The sequence below is a fragment of the Kockovaella imperatae genome, assembly GCF_002102565.1.
Source record: "Kockovaella imperatae strain NRRL Y-17943 chromosome Unknown BD324scaffold_12, whole genome shotgun sequence".
In the NCBI taxonomy this organism is placed as follows: Eukaryota; Fungi; Basidiomycota; class Tremellomycetes; order Tremellales; family Cuniculitremaceae; genus Kockovaella; species Kockovaella imperatae.
Genome location: NW_019028952.1, coordinates 603,551 through 620,212, shown reverse-complemented (window position 1 = coordinate 620,212; position 16,662 = coordinate 603,551). Strand labels below are relative to the sequence as shown.

The 16,662-nt window shown below is 52.2% G+C and overlaps 8 protein-coding genes across 8 annotated transcripts; 2 read left to right on the top strand and 6 right to left on the bottom strand.

Moving 5' to 3' along the window:
• The first annotated feature begins 894 nt into the window (after positions 1-894).
• On the top strand, positions 895-4,382 carry BD324DRAFT_121250 (hypothetical protein). The gene is made up of 4 exons (XM_022011958.1): positions 895-1,859; positions 1,912-3,279; positions 3,333-3,548; positions 3,600-4,382. The coding sequence occupies exons 1-4, from the start codon at positions 1,140-1,142 to the stop codon at positions 4,257-4,259; spliced, it is 2,964 nt and encodes a 987-aa protein (XP_021869382.1). The 5' UTR covers positions 895-1,139; the 3' UTR covers positions 4,260-4,382.
• A 415-nt stretch (positions 4,383-4,797) lies between these two features.
• On the bottom strand, positions 4,798-7,760 carry BD324DRAFT_634098 (hypothetical protein). The gene is made up of 14 exons (XM_022016705.1): positions 7,522-7,760; positions 7,285-7,474; positions 7,094-7,217; positions 6,893-7,031; positions 6,784-6,838; positions 6,311-6,731; positions 6,167-6,269; positions 5,994-6,128; positions 5,854-5,936; positions 5,366-5,800; positions 5,237-5,303; positions 5,177-5,190; positions 5,102-5,119; positions 4,798-5,041 (listed from the first exon to the last, which is right to left on the bottom strand). The coding sequence occupies exons 1-14, from the start codon at positions 7,676-7,678 to the stop codon at positions 4,805-4,807; spliced, it is 2,178 nt and encodes a 725-aa protein (XP_021869381.1). The 5' UTR covers positions 7,679-7,760; the 3' UTR covers positions 4,798-4,804.
• A 104-nt stretch (positions 7,761-7,864) lies between these two features.
• On the bottom strand, positions 7,865-9,443 carry BD324DRAFT_634094 (Aldo/keto reductase). The gene is made up of 8 exons (XM_022016704.1): positions 9,164-9,443; positions 8,930-9,115; positions 8,810-8,888; positions 8,625-8,752; positions 8,507-8,579; positions 8,281-8,457; positions 8,142-8,228; positions 7,865-8,093 (listed from the first exon to the last, which is right to left on the bottom strand). The coding sequence occupies exons 1-8, from the start codon at positions 9,229-9,231 to the stop codon at positions 7,935-7,937; spliced, it is 957 nt and encodes a 318-aa protein (XP_021869380.1). The 5' UTR covers positions 9,232-9,443; the 3' UTR covers positions 7,865-7,934.
• Positions 9,432-10,602, bottom strand: BD324DRAFT_634091 (hypothetical protein). Its single transcript, XM_022016703.1, has one exon. The coding sequence runs from the start codon at positions 10,117-10,119 to the stop codon at positions 9,514-9,516; it is 606 nt and encodes a 201-aa protein (XP_021869379.1). The 5' UTR covers positions 10,120-10,602; the 3' UTR covers positions 9,432-9,513.
• A 915-nt stretch (positions 10,603-11,517) lies between these two features.
• On the bottom strand, positions 11,518-12,345 carry BD324DRAFT_652874 (hypothetical protein; the record flags this gene model as incomplete). Its single annotated transcript, XM_022018570.1, has 1 exon — positions 11,518-12,345. The coding sequence occupies one exon, from the start codon at positions 12,343-12,345 to the stop codon at positions 11,518-11,520; it is 828 nt and encodes a 275-aa protein (XP_021869378.1).
• A 969-nt stretch (positions 12,346-13,314) lies between these two features.
• BD324DRAFT_121060 (hypothetical protein) lies at positions 13,315-14,877 on the bottom strand. Its single transcript, XM_022011957.1, has 2 exons — positions 14,536-14,877; positions 13,315-14,422 (listed from the first exon to the last, which is right to left on the bottom strand). The coding sequence occupies exon 2, from the start codon at positions 14,419-14,421 to the stop codon at positions 13,501-13,503; it is 921 nt and encodes a 306-aa protein (XP_021869377.1). The 5' UTR covers position 14,422; positions 14,536-14,877; the 3' UTR covers positions 13,315-13,500.
• BD324DRAFT_634084 (hypothetical protein) lies at positions 14,746-15,982 on the bottom strand. Its single transcript, XM_022016702.1, has one exon. It carries the CDS (start codon positions 15,872-15,874, stop codon positions 15,221-15,223), a length of 654 nt encoding a protein of 217 aa, XP_021869376.1. The 5' UTR covers positions 15,875-15,982; the 3' UTR covers positions 14,746-15,220.
• Positions 15,983-16,636, top strand: BD324DRAFT_634081 (hypothetical protein). Its single transcript, XM_022016701.1, has 4 exons — positions 15,983-16,057; positions 16,111-16,178; positions 16,293-16,472; positions 16,531-16,636. The coding sequence occupies exons 1-4, from the start codon at positions 16,004-16,006 to the stop codon at positions 16,574-16,576; spliced, it is 348 nt and encodes a 115-aa protein (XP_021869375.1). The 5' UTR covers positions 15,983-16,003; the 3' UTR covers positions 16,577-16,636.
• Positions 16,637-16,662: the final 26 nt, after the last annotated feature.

The following is a 16,662-nucleotide window of genomic DNA, read 5'->3' as shown; positions in this document are numbered from 1 at the left end:
CCCTATTCCCCTTCTCAGCCCAAGATCCACTGACCCCTCACGACAGGCCGGCCCCCTCACGCTATCGTTTCATAGCCCCCCTCCTCCTCTATTCACCTCGACACCCCACCTCCTCACCATTCCACCGTCTGCGCGATGCGCTGATCCTACGTCAGCCCACGTGGTAGCCCGTGCCACATCGGGTCTGTCTTGACTATTGGATCTCCATTAGATCTCCCCATTAGAAACTGTTTCTAATGGGGAGTCCATTGATCCTAATGGGGGGTGTCCCAGCCGGGGTTACTCAAAGTGGCAATAACGTTGTGTGTGTGTCTGTCTAAATTTTTTGCCACTTTGAGAATTTCCCCCCCTCTTTTACCCTGTCAACAAGCCGTTTACCCACCCACCTTCTTTTCTCATCCTCCCCCTTCCCATCTTTCCCTCTTCTATCCATCCATCCATCCATCCATTGGACTCATATCACATCCCAATCATCGTTCTGTCTACTGTCAACACAAAGCTGGGGACTCTCGGGGAAAGACTGAAGGGGTTGGGAAATCTGTGGAACGAGTGGCGAGGGTGAGGACAGGAAGATTGGACGCCCTTCTTCTCTTCTCGTGTCCCTCCGCCTTTCCGCCGCGACACGCAACGGCCCCTTCCGCATCTCATTATAGCTACCGATTCAACAGGCGAGGACACCTTCTATCATTTGGCCACCAGGCTGCTTGCTGCTGCTTCTCACCGTCAAGCTCAACCTGCATCCACAAGTCATACGTCCCACGGTGTGTCACATCGCATCACGCGTAACATACATCGACACCTCATGGCCCACGCCGTCACACATTCCTCGACGGTTCAAGAGAGAGATAAACAAAGAGTCATCATCTCCATCTGTTGACGAGATACTCGAGTGGAGGAGAAACATCTCGAAGTGAGAAGCGGAGTGGATAACTGGGATCGTCTCAACGCGTCGTGGACAAGCGAGCTGGACGTTTAAGGCGAGAGCGGAGCGAGAGGATTGAGCGAGGAGGACTCAAGACGGTGCCGGACTGAAAAAAGGGTCATCAAAAAGCAAGATCAGAAACTTTCTGGTCTCAGGGGGGTCCCATTCTTTCTTCTTCACAATCATCGATCCAGCGCACCTTTCTGGACCTCTTGCCATGTCCCAACTCCACCTGCCTGATCCACATCGAGCACCTTCAGCCGCATCTCACATCTCTTCATCGTCTCACAGAGACAAGATGGACGGCATGTCGAACGGCTCCGCTGGACCTGGACAGGTTGGCGAATCTCACGATCCCTATTCTCATTCTACACCCCTTGCACCCCTTCCTTCCATGGCTTCTTCTTCCAACCCCGCCTTGTTTTCCAACATCAACCCTGCGGCTTATCTTCCTCAAGTCACTTCATCGCCTCCACCTCACGTCCCGACTTATATCCCACCACCTCAACATGCCATGGCTCCTGATCCCATCCACGATGGTCATATGGCCGGTGGTGGACCCAGCATGATGCCTTGGTCAGGTGCCCAACCTTCACTCTCACATCCCTGGGCTCAGTCTAATGGATACGGCGCGATGCCACCTCCTCCACCCAGAGGGATGATGCAAGGTCAAGCAGCTCGTCTACCTCAGAATGGACCTTCGGGTATGCCTCTGAGTCCGACGGAGCCGTACCCTTCGCGCGGCTCAGTTCCACTCGGTGCATATTCTCAACATGCCATGATGGGACTCGGAGGGCGACCCGGTTCAGGACATGGAGATGGGAGGGATAGGCGGCGAGATAGGCACAGAGATGAGCAGGACAGAGATGAAAGGGATAGCAGGGAAGACGAAGTCATCACGACCATCTTTGTGGTCGGATTCCCAGATGACATGGGAGTGAGCTGGGCTGTTTTTGTCTCATGTCTGCGGACGCTGACGTTTTGATTAGGAGCGTGAATTTCAAAACATCTTCACGTTTTCCCCAGGTTTCGAGGCTGCGACACTCAAGTTTCCCTCTGGAAGTAGACGAGAACCAGCCGCTGCTCTCCTCGCTGAACTCTCTCAGATCGCCGCGAACCAACAAGCCGCCGCTGCGGCCGCTGGAGAACATTACGAGATACCACCTACTCAACCTGCTCTGGAGGAAGCATTGGCAGCACTGCAGATGGGTGGAACAGCTTCCACTTCATCCTCTACTACACCCTCCGCAGCCATGTCGATGACCCCTTCTGCGCCATCTGGAGCCACGTTCGGATCTTCCGTATTGCCTCAATTACCTAGTCGACGGCAGACGATCGGATTCGCACGATTTAGAACGCGTGCGGATGCTCTCGCTGCGAAAGAGCATCTCCAAGGCCGAAAGATCGATACGTTGACCGGAGCCACGCTCAAAGCGGAGATGGCGAAAAAGAATCTGCATCAGAAACGAGCGACATCGGGAGAAGAATTGGTCGGATTGTTATTGAGGTCAGGAAGATTGGCTGGCTTGATGAATCCCAGTGCCACGGCTGCTGCAGCGGCTGCTGCCGCCACAGGATCGGGCTCAGCTGCACAGATGTTGGGTATAGGCGTTCAAGGTCAGCCTACGGCGGTTCCAGGACCATCATCGCATATCATGGGACCTCCACCGATGCCAAATCACCCGTCAGGTCATCCTCATTCATCAGCCGCTACGGCGAGAGATGCTTGGAATTCTTGGCCCGGACAACAGCAAGCTCCATCGGATGATCGATATCCTCAGCCCGGCAGCTTCGTGTACCCCAATTCACTTTCAACCAGCATGCCCAGTCACCAACAGCCGTCTCAGCAACCTCCGTCCTCTCAATCGAATGCATCGACATCTCCGCCCCTCAGTGTCAAGTCACCAAATGCCCGACCAACCGACTCAAAAGCTCTTCTTGCGCTCGCCGAGGAGGCCGATGAGCTGGAAGATTGGCCTTTGAGCGGAACTGCGACAATGGGAATGGGGATGGACGGCTTCGATCAGAACAATGCCAACCATGGGCACTCTTCCGGCATAAATGGCCCAAACTCTGAGAGTGCCGCCTCACGATCTCGTGAGAGGTCTTCCACGAGCTCCCACGCTGGCGATCCGAATCTTGCATTCTCCCCCATTTCTAATCATCCGTCAGTCAATTTGATGGACGCAAGTGGCAACATGCGAGTTCATCCCAATCAGTATGCTCCATACGGTCGTGCAGACGGCGCAACGTCGGTGGGAGATGCTGCCATGGCCAGCAGTCCACCTGGTGGGAGTGATCGCCTTAGTGAGGGAGGAAGAATGTTGGGCGGCAATCCTGCCGACCAGAACCCACCGGTATGTCTGAGACACACTGACCATGTGTCCATGTGCTGACTTTCCCGTTTCAGATCAATACGCTCTACGTTGGTAACCTGCCTGCTATTTCGCCTCCCACGCATCCGCCAAACTTTCTCGAAGAGTCTCTCCGGGGTCTGTTTTGCCGATGCCCAGGATACAAACGCATGTCTTTCCGACAGAAGATCAATGGACCCATGTGCTTTGTCGAATTTGAAGAGGTGGCATTTGCATCTCAAGCCATCAAAGAGCTTTACGGTCACAACCTTGTAAGCTGGCGAATACAGGTTGGTTGACGCAGCTCACACTTGCTCACTCAGGGCGGTCTCGTCAAGGGTGGGATTCGATTGAGCTATTCTAAAAACTCGCTCGGTCAACGTGGGAATGGTCACCCTTCAAGTGGCAACCCTACCATGTTTGGAGGAATCGCTCACACCGTCGCTTTGGCAGGCATGTCACCTTCATCCAGTGCCAAGCATCTTCACGGTGCTTCCGCAGCTCCACCCTCATCCGCTACGACCCATTCGTTTGGTCTTCAACTCTCTAATGGCTCTTCATCCTCTCCGATTCCCATGCCAGACTTGCGGCGAGGTAGCGAAGCCGTTACGGCTCTATCACCCACAGCTCAGCCTTTCAGCCTAGGGACAAGTGCCAACTCGGCCGCGTCGGCCACATCTCCTCGCGCCCGATATTTCGGTTCGAGTCCCTCTGGCCATTCAGGTCATTCAGCTTCCGCAAATGATCAAGCGTACTCTTATGCCAGTTCAGCGCACAGTAACGGTGGTGGAAGCACGGGCGGCAACACTACTGGAGGACCCAACGCCACCTCCGCGGTTGGTGGACAATTCTCGCCCGTCTCGCCACCTATTCGAACTCCGGCCTCGTTCGCCTGGGTCTCGTCCGGACAAGGAAACGGCACAGCCGTCGGAAATGGAGGCTATGGATTCAACGCGACTCCTTGGTCTAGCACCACCATGTGATCGACCGACTCACACTATCAATTTAACTCTTTGCTTTGGAATATTACACTGTATCTACCTTTTTCCCGTGTTTCGTCCATCGACTCGCAGCATCGATTAGCCCGGTTCTCGACCCTCAATTATTGCAGAAAACCATCCAACTATCCAGCCCTTGTCTACATCCGTTCATTCTTGGAAACCTCATGTCTATACAATCTCAACCTAACCTTTTTTTCTCCTTAAACCCACAACCATCAGCTCACCTGCATGTCCTTCTTGCCCGCTCCTAGTCGATCTTGGCTCGGCTTTTACCTCTTTCGCCCTTTTCCTGCCCTATACAGTACCTTTTCAACTCGCATCGATACATTCCCTATTCTGTTTCGGATAATATCACTCGACTGCTCACTATCTGCCTTCCTTGGCCGCCTCAGAACAACTTGCACTATAGACGGGATCTCAAAAACCTCAACTTACCTATCCTCTTGACTTCACCAATGTCACCTCTTTTGGAGCAGCACACTGGATGTAAAGAGATGAAAGAATGCATATTACATCACATCATTGCTTCATTGCGCTTCGCTTCCCTTACCTCCTTTACCCCACATGATCCGCTGAAATCTCGAGGCGTGTTTTTTCTCCATCGCTCGCGTCCGTTTCCACCTGGCGATCCGTCTCGAAAGCGTCGCGGCTCCCCATTTGAGGTATGAGAACGAAAAGACGATGAAGAAACCGACAGTGCAGGGGATAGCAATCTTCCAAAAGTAAGATACGGGCCCTTGAAGCTGGTCAAAGCCAGTGAAATTCTGAGTTAAGGCGGACAGTGTCAGCTGAGAACACCGCTTGGCGCGTGGTCGAGGTCTTACCATTCCAAAGTAGGAGGCCTGTCGATGGGTGGACTCAGTTAGCTTGATCAAAATCATCCCGCTCGCAGATCTCACGATGAATGTCAGGGCTGATCGGGCATCAGCGTCAAGTCTCAGAGGAGGAACAAGACTCACGCAGAAACACGACAGTGACAATACTGAGCCTCTCCATAGACCCATTCGTCTGAAAAGAGAGGACATTCTTGACGGGGGAAAAAACGTCATTCAGTTACCAGGCAACCGAGCGGTCCACGTCCCACTCACAAACACGTAACCCGTCAGATGCTCGCAAGTCCCTATGAACTGATCCAAGGAGCTGATGGCATTCTCCACATGATCAATCACATCGACCATATAGATCTTCGCCATGGGACTGAAAAATCCCACTTGGGTCCCATTGTCAGTCAAGGCGGACGAAGGGTTGGTATTGACGCTGAGGGAGGATATCGGATTGCCCTTCTCGATCATTGGCGTAGCGGTTCGACTGGGAGCCAGGGAGAACCCCCCCTCTTTGGATATAGCCGATAGAGTGGAATCGGTTGGATGACCTTGACCCTTGGTCGGGGCTATGGCTGCGGCCGCTGATCTTTGCGAGTCATAGTCTCGGATGGTAGATGTCAGTCTGAGGATAGGGAAGAGGGATCGTCTAAGCCGGATCAATTGAGATGATAGAACATGTAGATGTCGGACGATTTGCATCTGAATCCGTCAACAAGACACCTTCATCTCTGCTCAGCCAAACCCCTGCTCACAGATGGATCGACGAGGACAGACGCCTCTAGATTGAGAATCTCTGCTTCGAATGTGGAAGAGACTTCCAAAGCCAGATCGACGGCTGTGAGGGGCAGCCTTTTAGCTTCGCCCTCGACAGGACGCTTGTTGGACAGCTCACAGACATCAAGGAGGGCCTGAGCCAGCATGCTGACATCCTGAGATGACCTCAACAGACTTTCGGGATCCTCCAGACGTTCATAGATGGGATCGAGGGCATCCCCGATCGGATTATCCATGAATGTAATCATCGTACCTGGCCAAGGTCAGCTTGTAAGGTGATATTTAGCTCACCGTCCCTGGTCATGAAAGCACAGAGCATGGCTCGTCGTATGGGTATCATATACTTGGCAGTGAGTTGAGCAATGATCAAACGATGGGCATCTCGCTGGTAAGGCTGCGAACAATATTAGAAATGCTTTCAATCCGCGAACGGACCTTTGGAGGTCTGGTCAATACCGGTGAACTAGCCAGAGTCGGTTCAAAGACTCCCTGTATACCGGGAGGTAATGAATGACTCCTCTTTGCCTTTCTCCTTCCCTCCTCTTCGTGTCCTTGTGCCCAAGCTGAATTGCCTGACCTCGCCATACGTTCGTCCAAGCCTCCTTGATGATGATGAGAGTCCGATACACCATGCTGCTGCCTCCTCTCTGCAGTTGCAAGCCCATCAAGCACATTGAACCTCTCTTCCATCTTTCCCAAGGCCATCTCATCCGCTGCTTCTGCAAGGACCGTCTCGTCACGCAACGTGACGTGCTGTATCAAGACTTGAAAATAGAGGTGAGTTTTGTAGAAATCAATTTTAGATCGGTGAGAGTTTTCGGCCTGCAGTGCGTCTTCGACTGCCAACGGATGGAGACTATCATGGATCAGAGAAGCGTCTTCAGGTAGGATCCGGCCGGCCGGCTCACTTGTATCGCATGGTCAGAGTTTTGATGACTTGCCAATTGAGTTTGTTAACATGGACTGTGAGGTGATATATTAATCGAGTGAACAGACTCCACCATCTACATTACTCACTCCATCGTACGCCATAGGGTTTCCCATCTTCAGTGTTGACCCTCTCACCATGCTCCGAGTCGAGCCAAGCAGAGAGCTGAGAACCATCAAAGTCTGCCCGTGTGTTTCTGCCGTCCTTATTGGAGCAATAGTCCAAGACCTGAAAGTCATCATCAGCATGGGACATAGCCCCCCCCCCCCCCATATTATTGATGACCTCACCGTGATATGCGATTCGTCGGTCAGGTGCCCATAAGCCGCTTCATCCCTTCTGCTCCTGACATCCACACCTGGCTCATCTCCCGTTCTAGTATTCAAAAGTTGCCCGGAAGAAAGCCAACGATATCTAGCTCAAGGGGTCAGACAAGGTCCTCGTCGGATTGTCATGAGAAGGGGACAGGGAACAGACTTACCGTGCCGATGGTCCGCCATTCAATGGCGAGGTTGAGTTGAAGGACTCGCCCGAACCAGGTAGCCGTGCACCTAGTTCCGGTGGAGAGCTTGAGGAATTAGAGCCTGAACCAGCAGCGGAGACGTGCGGAGATGTGTGTGACGCCATCCTGTGAGCCGCCGTCACGGCGAGCGCCCGCGTTCGGAACGAAGCTGAGATACATGAGCAATGACTACAAACAGAAACAGCGGCGACATACACGACAAAGGCTTGAGTATCGGTCGTGACGACTCGCCGTTGATCTCTGACTGGAAGGTGGACATCTGGGATGACCGTACGCAGGCGAGGTGCCTGGGCAGTATACACACAGGTCGAGTGGATTGAATAGACAAGAAAAGCGACGATCTCAAGAGCATCAATCTGAGACTTCGAATGCTGTCGCACAGGGCTTCAGATGCTCATCTGCAACGTCTAATGTATGAATGAAGATGACCAGCTAGTGATGATAAAAATGACATAACTTTGGCACTTGTTTCCGCGTTGTCGGACCTGTCTCGGGGCAAATCTCACGTGGCGTCGGATCACATGGGGTGATGGTATGAGGCTGATGACGGCGTGGTGTGCATATAGACAGTATCTACAGCAATTGGTGTTATGCTACAATGGACGGACCTAGTCGAGGTTCTCCCATCCCATGTCCTCGACGCTCCAACCAAAGACCACTCGCTCCTTTTTCATCTTCTCGGCGTAGTCGACCAGAGACGTCGTCTTGCCTGATTCCTTGTGGATCGCAGAGAGGGCGTCGTGATCAGCCTGATCAAGCTTGACAATCTGGATCGCAGGCGTCAGTCTACATCACAGTCACGTCTTGTCACTCGCCTCGAAGTTTGCCTTGAGTCTAGCGGGGTTGGATGACTTGGGCACGGTGTTCCAGTTGGGTCTCTGGGCAACCCAAGAGATGAGAATCTGTAGGAGGGTCAGCTGTAATGTCCCAGAAGCTCAATCTCACTTCACTTACCGTGCCGGGTTGTGTGTCGTACTTCTTCGCGAGCTCCTTGACAAGCGGTTCATCAAGGATTGGAGAAGACTTGCCAGAGGCCGGTTGACCCAAAGGCGAGTAAGCGGTCAGGACGATCCCCTTGTCCTTGCAGTACTTGTCAAGCGAAGCTTGAGGCAAGTAAATGTGAGATTCGACCTTGGGATGCGTCAGTATTCAGCTGGAAGTACATGGCGTCTTGGGATACCTGATTAGCGGCAGGAACGACCTTGGCCTCCTTCAGGAGGATCTCGAGGTTCTTCACGCTGAAATTTGAGACCCTGGCGATACGTCAGCTCCGTCAAGCGCTATTACAGATAACCTACCCGATGGCCTTACATCGTGGTCCAACGAGCTTCTCCATGTTCTTCCAGGTATCAACAAATGTAGGTGATTGTCCCTTGGGGATCGTCTTGCCCGTTTCGGGATCTTCACCCTGAGGCCAGTGAACAAGCTATTAAGGGCAAAAATTCAGCCTGTTGTGTCATGTCATGTCTACGAGGAGTCTCACGAAGAGATCAATGTAGTCAATGTTCAATGCCTTGAACGACTCCTCGAACCCTTGCTGGACTTTCCCATGATAAGAGTTGCTGCGGCGTTAGGCAAAACTCAATACCAAAAGACTCCTCACGTCAGCTTTGTAGTGACAAAGATCTCCTGGCGAGGGATTCCACTGTCCCTGACCGCCTTGCCGACGGCCTGTTCATTCCCATATCCAAAGGCAGTATCGATATGCCTGTACCCGTATTTGAGGGCGTTGGCCACCATATCATAGGTTTCCTGATTCTCAGCTTCGACAGGTCGTTGGAACCAGCAGCTGACATCGTACTTTAGTATGGAACCTCTACGCTCCACCACCACTCACCCGACACCGACAGCTGGCATCTTTGCCCCCGTGTTGAGGGTGCAACTGTGTACGGCAGCACGAGACATCTTGCCGAGTTTGTTCAGAATAGACGAAGAAATGGTGGTAGTGTGAGGCTTTCCTCTGCGTTCTTCTTATGATTGGCTCAATGAGATGTGAGGTTCAAGAGAGGTCGAGGGGTCATCGGTGTGTCATCACGAAGGGACTCTCTGAGGTGGAGGTCCAGAGTGGAGGTGCTTTTATCAATTGTGGCGAGTCCATGTGGCACCTCATTCATCACATGCATTGGGCATTCGATCTCTATATGGGGCTCGAAAAGGAGCCTTGAGGGTGCAGCAGAAACCTCAGCTTCATGCAGTTCCAGTATCCAGCCCTTCTGCCTCCTTCCACCTGGTTGCCAAATTCTTCCGGGCTTGAAGCTTGCCGAAACGTGTCACCTCCGTCTCGGACAAGAAGGCTGAGAGTTGACTCGCTTTTGTAGCGTCGTCGGGGAGTTTCTCCCATAGAACCCGCTGATCTTGCAGCCTGAGCAGCTCCGATTCCTCCTCTTCGTTGAGCTTCAGATCATCATATCCATCCCAGAGCTCGGTAGCGTCATCACAGGCGAAAACCGCAGACTCCGCCAGCCTGGTATCAATGGCGAGTGGGCCCAAAATATTTGGAACGTATTCCTGGTAGGTGTTCGCTTCTTGGATGAGCCCCTTCACACTGTCTTGTTGATTCAAGCTATATAGAAATGCACTTGAAAGAGCATCCAAATTCCCTTGGTCATAACCATTTGCCTTCAATCCTTCTTCATACTCAGTTGTCAGCTTTGATGCCTCGTCGTCAATTGCTTTCAAAGAGCCGAAGAGCAGGACCTTGAATTGAGCCGTTTCCACACCACTGAGAAGGTTCCGGAAGGAAGTGGAAGCCTCCAAGACTCCCTCTGAGAAGTCGGGGAAGATCTTCATCATCTGTGGGTGGGAGGGAGTTCAGTTCTTCGAAACCGGGAAGCTCATCGTCAACAAAGTCTGCAATACTTTTCATCGAGTCGGTGTCCTTCGTGCCTCTTGCTACGATATCCGTGCATCCGTCCTGATACATCTTGAGGTTTCTATATCTATCTTGCTCCTCTTGGATATTCTCTTCGCTCTCAGGCAATTTGCCCCTAGCTTTGGCCGACATTTTGACCGTAACATCACTGCCAGACGAGATATCCGTTCGGTCACTCATTGTCAGGGAAAGGGATGGTTATAGCCAGATGCTTGTATGTTCTCGACAAGTCACGCAATAGGCAGAGGGAAGACAGAGGAACTATCAATCCATGTCGAGCACCGTTGTAACTTGTACCATATATATATTAAATCCTGTCAAGTAACCGGAGCATTCCTGTCCAGCCACCCTCGGTCATTGACCCTCGGTCATGCCCGCCATCTCCGCTCGACCATGGATTGTGCAGTATCATGACACTCATTGCTGCGGATTATTGAAATGCAACAAGGGCGTGTGTTGTGTGTTGTATGTTGTATGTTGTATGGAGAGAACGTATGCCAACGCAAGACTCTCCCCTTATCTTGTATACACTCTGGGTATGCCTTCCATGAAGTCTAGCCTCAGAGGCGGGTCGCCTCCTTACTCCTACGGCTATCCACGGCCATGATCGTGCATCCTCCAGAAAGGATGTTGTGGGAAATGCGACGAGCAGGGTCGAGAAGGCGTAAGAGAGCGTGAGAGCCGCGAAGTTGACATCGACTGTCCTTTCACACAGATTTTCTGCAGAGACCTTCTGGTTACTCAGCAAGCGTGACAGGGTGGGATCTCCGCGTTCTTGGATCGCCAGACCGCGCGGACCTCCCTTGAAGCCGATGTCGCGTGGGATAGAAACACAGAATCTTTGCGCTACGCAGAGTAAGAGGAAGCAGTCTATCTCACCCAAATCGAAGCGTCTTTACAGTCGGTATGACTGGGACTAACAATGCACGAGAAGCACGACCCGGCTTCTCACGTCCCTGCGAGGTCTTCAAAACGTAGCCGATCCTTAGCCTTCTTTATTCGAAGGACGATACGCGTCATCGCTTGTCTTTTCGGTTGCGCCAATGCTTGAGGACGAGATACCGGTGCCAGACCTCACACTCTTGGATCGGATCAAGTCTATCCCAGAGCTTTGAAGCAGTGCTAGCTACTGAGCAACTCTCCTCGGCAAGGACGTTACCGATGGGGAATCGGCTGCAGTTCAGGACATAGCGCCTTCGTGGCAACCTGGTTTGGGGAAATTGAGATGCATCACGTCTTGCATATAGGGTATGTACAGTACGATGTCGAGGCTGTGAAGGACACGATCTATCGGACGCTGATCGGGTTCGCGAACCATCCTACTCTGAATCAGGATCTTTCAAGATCTTCAGCAAGAGTCTTCGTTTTTGCAGAAGCGCGTACGAATGCTCTTCCTCCGTCGTGATATGCGCTGAGGGTCGAGCTAGTCCCACGGGTATGCTGTTGAGGAACTCGCGCTTTTTTTCATGGGCGATCAGCTCGCTTTGTTCACCTTTACTGAGCTCAAGTCTATCCCAGAGCTCTGAAGCACTGCTAGCTACTGAGCAAATCTCCTCGGCAAGGACGTGACCGATGGGGAATTCATGCAGAATATCCGGGAGGTGCTTCTTGTACGTTTCTGCTTCTTTGATGAGTCTTTGCATGTCGGATGTTTGATCAAGTTCATCTTCGTAATGATCCATGTGCGTTGTCACGGATTGGTCTCTGGAGGAGCTGCCATCTTTCAATTGAGCTTCGAGAAGACTTCGGTAGCTGGCTTTCATTTCTTTAGCCTTGCCTTGAACAGCTTGCAAGGATTTGTAGAATGTGTCTTTGAGCTGGGCCTTGTCGACCCGTTTTAACAGGTCCGCAGTGCATTTGACGCTTGAAAGATCCTCTGGATCCAGAGTGAGGACAAGTTTCTTAATATACTTGTGAGAGCTGAGCTCGGGAAAGTCAGGCAACTCAGTCTCGGCCAAGGTCTCGATCGTGTCTTGACTTTCCCCTCGTATAATTGCGTCCCGGTAACGTTTGAGCGCTTCGAAAATTTCTGCATCTTCCGTGTCTATTTCCATCTTGTCACCTCCCGTGTCATCTTCCACCTCTGTCTTCTCATCACCCGCGGCGTTGAGGGATCGGTGTTCCTGGGAAGTGGGGGAGACCCGCATCGTTCTTACTCCTTCTGTCACCGTTTGCGTGTTGACAGCGCCATCACTTGCATGCGTTTCGCAACTGTTGTCACTCATTCCGTGTGTGTGCTGAAGTGCCGAAAATACGTTATATACTGTCAAGTGGTGTATTGTACTCTGGAAATGTGTATGGGAAACGAGAAGCCAGTCTCTCATACCTGTTATATACCAGATGTCTCGGGTATCCTGCAGCTCTTCTTGAAGGGAGACATTCCGGGACCTCACGGGTATACACGGCTAGTAGTGTTCTCCCACGGTTGAAAGGAGACCTTGGGAAAGTGCGGTCCAGCAGAGGTTCTCTAGGCGTCAAAGGGTCTGGATGTGTCGAAGAGTCTCTGGATGGGCCGAGTTTCGCCTTCTATGACAAGTCTACCTGGCAGAGGATCGCCTCGACGGCCAGGGGGACCAGTCTAACCCCATCTTGCCCTGTTACACCGCGCAAACTGTGTTAACCCCCAGACTTTGAGTGGGGTCTGTAACGGAGAGCTTCATGCTTCTTGCGACAGGCATAAGAAGAGAGAACTGGACCCAGCATGGAGGTATTCACCGCGGGTCGTGAGCTCAAACTCGCCTTGCCCCCTTCTGTGCGGTCGCCGAGACCAAAAACTTCCTTGCCTGAAGGAACTCCCATCCACAACTTGCAACGGTCCTCTTTCTCTGTCAACTGTTCATGCCTTGCTCCATTCCTTTGCGAGAACCAACACGTGGAATGATTCACAAGGTGTGACTCGGACAGCATCATTGCGGTCACAGGGACACTCATCCATCACGTTTTCTGGGGAACCTTCGATCAGGGACTCTGTGTGAGAGGGATACTGGCTAAATCTGAAGCGGCATATGTCATTCAAATGTCCCATGTTCGTTGTCTATGGCCATGCCCCGGCTATCTCATCAGGGACGGAGGAACACGGTGAACGTTTCACTTGCTTTCTCCAGCTCTTGTCGGATGTCAAGGGACCTAATGAATATCGGCTGCAGTCCAGGACATAGCGCCTTCGTCCACAAAGGTGTCAGGGGCAGGACATTCTCTCAGCAGATGAGATCTTGAACGCTCTCCAGTACTGAGGCCCAAACTACCGTCAAAGGCATGCATGCGACAGGGTCCGACCAGTGCACTCTAGCACCGACGTGCTTCTAGCTACCTTGGCCTGAAAGTCGCGCCCGCAGGCTGAGTCTCCTGTACTCCTGCTGTCTGCCCTCAGAAAAGTACGTCTGGGATCGCTGGAGCTCTTCGGGCAGTTTCGCAACTACATTTGACATCCGTCCCAGCTCCAGCAATGTTTTCTGTTCTTCATCGTCGAGGCTTTTGGTGAGCCATGGACCCAGGTCATCCGGAGTCTCGGTGATCGAAAAGATCTCTACACACAGCTCCCGGGTCATCTCATGATCTCCAAAGATATCGGGGATGAGGGACCTGTAAGATTCCGCCTCGTTGACGATCTCTTCGACAGCCTCGGAAGCTTCTATGCCTTGAGTCTGATCGTAGTCCATCATCAGCCCCTCCAAGGTAAAGTCGTCCATGCCCAACTCTGACAGTCGGTGCCATTGCGCTTCACGCTGGGATCCCTGTTGATCTGCAGCGTATGCAACTTCGCGGAGGGCATTGTATAGCAAGAGCTTGCGGGTTTCCATGTCCATCTGGGACGTGATGCCTTGAATATCCAATGCTCTTTCCAAGACACTGTCTGCGATGTGGGGAAACGTTTTGAGCATGGTCATCGTTGTGAGGTCAAATTCGCTGAGTTTCGTCTCTGCGAATCTGAAAGCCTCCGTCGTCAAGATATTCAAATGAGAGAGATCTATGGGCCCCTCTGCATTAGCCAAGCTTGCATTGTACTCGCTTTCAATCCCAGCGCATAGTTCCTTGAAGTGTTTCAGGGCCCGAAATGTCGGCGTCTCATCGTCACGCTTTGGTTTCTTGCCTTCCCGTTTGCTCAGTGAGGTCTTTGATGGATCTTCAGAGCCTTGACCGTTGTCGTTGTTATCACTAGCGGAAGACACCTTGAGACTATCCGACCCAGTGGCCAACGTCCACCCTGTTCCACCTTCGCTCATGCTTTATAGTAGGGTCAGACTATGATTTCGAAAGCTGCCAGGAAGAAGTGGAAGACACAGAGTAAGTGTCCACGATAGCTTCCTGTTTGATAAGACATCGCACGCCATACTCACCCATAAGCCAATCAGAATGGAGTGACCGCATCCTACATTCAAAGGATTTCACACGACGCTGTCAAGTTTCCACATCAGCGACAAGGCTCGACAAAGCAAGTAATACTCTGGCCGTCCCCACGTATTATGCTCCACCTTTCATGGGAGAGACGACCGCTGGAGTTTGCGAGAAATGTCGATTTGTCTCCAAGCTCGGGCTGTGCATGACAAGTGTGATGTACGTGAAAGGACGGAACGCGTCATGTTTTGTCAGCAAACCCACCGGCTACCGAGGACGCAGTCTCGGCACCGGTCGCTTCGCCGCTGCGACATACACTTTTGGCCATAATCCTTCCACACAGAGCCATCCGGAGCCTCTAGCTTCGCAGCGCTTCCTCATCGACGCTAGAAAAAAGTTGAGCGGGGTCAGTAGAACCTTTGACACACAACCTTTGCGCTTTCAACAGCAGCCATTCCTCCTCCTCCGCTTCCCCAACTTCTGCTGGTTGCCAAGCTCTGCTGGAAGTCGCACACAGCTTGAGATGACCGCTGCCCAGTCGGCATCGAGGACGGTACTTCAAACCATTTGAGTAAGCTTTGACGCATAAATAGTACCGGCGTCGATGAGATCCCATAGACTGTCCATCATTGTAGCGGATCGTGTGGAGACATCGACTTTGCTCATCGCTGACTTGTTTGCAGCATTCTACGCCTTGATAGTCGCCTTGATAGTCCGGAGCAGTCTCAAGGACAGCCTTCGAATGTCCTCGTCTCCCGTTCTAGAAAGCAGATCGCTTGTGGATCTGACGCCTCCGAAGTCCGTTCTGAGTTGAGGCAGCTCTTTCGTCAATCTTCTCAACTTGCCTAGGTCCTGGAAGGGCTCAGCTAGGTCAGTCTGCACATATTGAGCAAGATCTCCTCTTGTGACGCCCGACTCAGTGGTTTGATGACGCTTAATAAGACTCCCGCAGATGAATTGACAGCGCAGCAGACTGCTTCGGATCTCTTCCGCAGCTCCCCCCTCATCGTCTTCCGCCATACGGGTTTGCTTTGCCTTGTTTGGAGCCGAGCTTGCAACACCGGAGGTAATGCTTCGAGGCCTGGCGGCTCTGCGCTGACCGTCCCCCAAAAACACCACGCGTGGCTCTGTATCCGTCCCCGCGGGATCCCCATCAGTGGTGCTCCTGTTGAATGTCTGATGGCCGACGACCGGAAAGACGTTTGGGCATATTGGAAGTTGATCTTGAAGCCAGCGAATAGTGATAGTGGTAGGCTGCTTCGGGCGCTCTTGGGCTGCTTTGGGATTCTTTGATGAGAGCAATGTTTCCCTCGATGGAGAATAGGGTGAAAGGATGAGCATGGGTGAGTTTCATTATCGAGCTTTGAAGGATGTGTCTGAGACCAGCCCGGTCCAGACCAACTCGTCGAGTCATGGGACGAGGTCACTCAGGACAGAGTGTATGACCATACGCCGAGATCACTCCAGCCGATGCATACCACGGTTTTACTTTCTCTCCCCTGGCTTGTAGAAGGTGGCCTTTCCCTGTGAGGTAGCGTTAGGACAGTGCAAGACGGGACGGCGGCTGGCAGACTCACGCGGATGTATTGTATGACCAGGAAAGAGGTGTAAGAGAAGGAACCGACAACAACGATAACACTGAAAGCTGTGTCGGGAAAGCAGGTGGAGTGAGGGGAGATTAGAGGGTAAGAAGAAAGAAGTGAACGAAGATCATACCGAACTTCAGTATGCGGTCTGCGGTTTTCTTGCCCTCACTCACGGAATGTGTACCGCTTGATTCCCTTCATGTAGGTCGGTCGAGGGTCATTCTGGTGACACAGTCAGCGCTTGTCCTCTGCAGAAATGAAGAGACTGAGAGTTGTGTGCATTCGAGCATGAGAACAGCCGGAACGCTAACCAACCTGATAGGCAATCTGCTTCGCCCGGATATTATTTGGTCCTGGCTCGGAGTCAGCCATACGATTGCGAGTGATGGCCTGCTGCCGCTAGTCACTCACTGTTGACGAGCCAGTTGATCATCTTGTAGGTTATTATCAAAGCTGAAATGGACGATGAGAGAAGGTATAGATGAGAAGGAAAGGTCATACAGCGACTGGGGAGGGGAATAATATTTTACTGGGGTTATATTT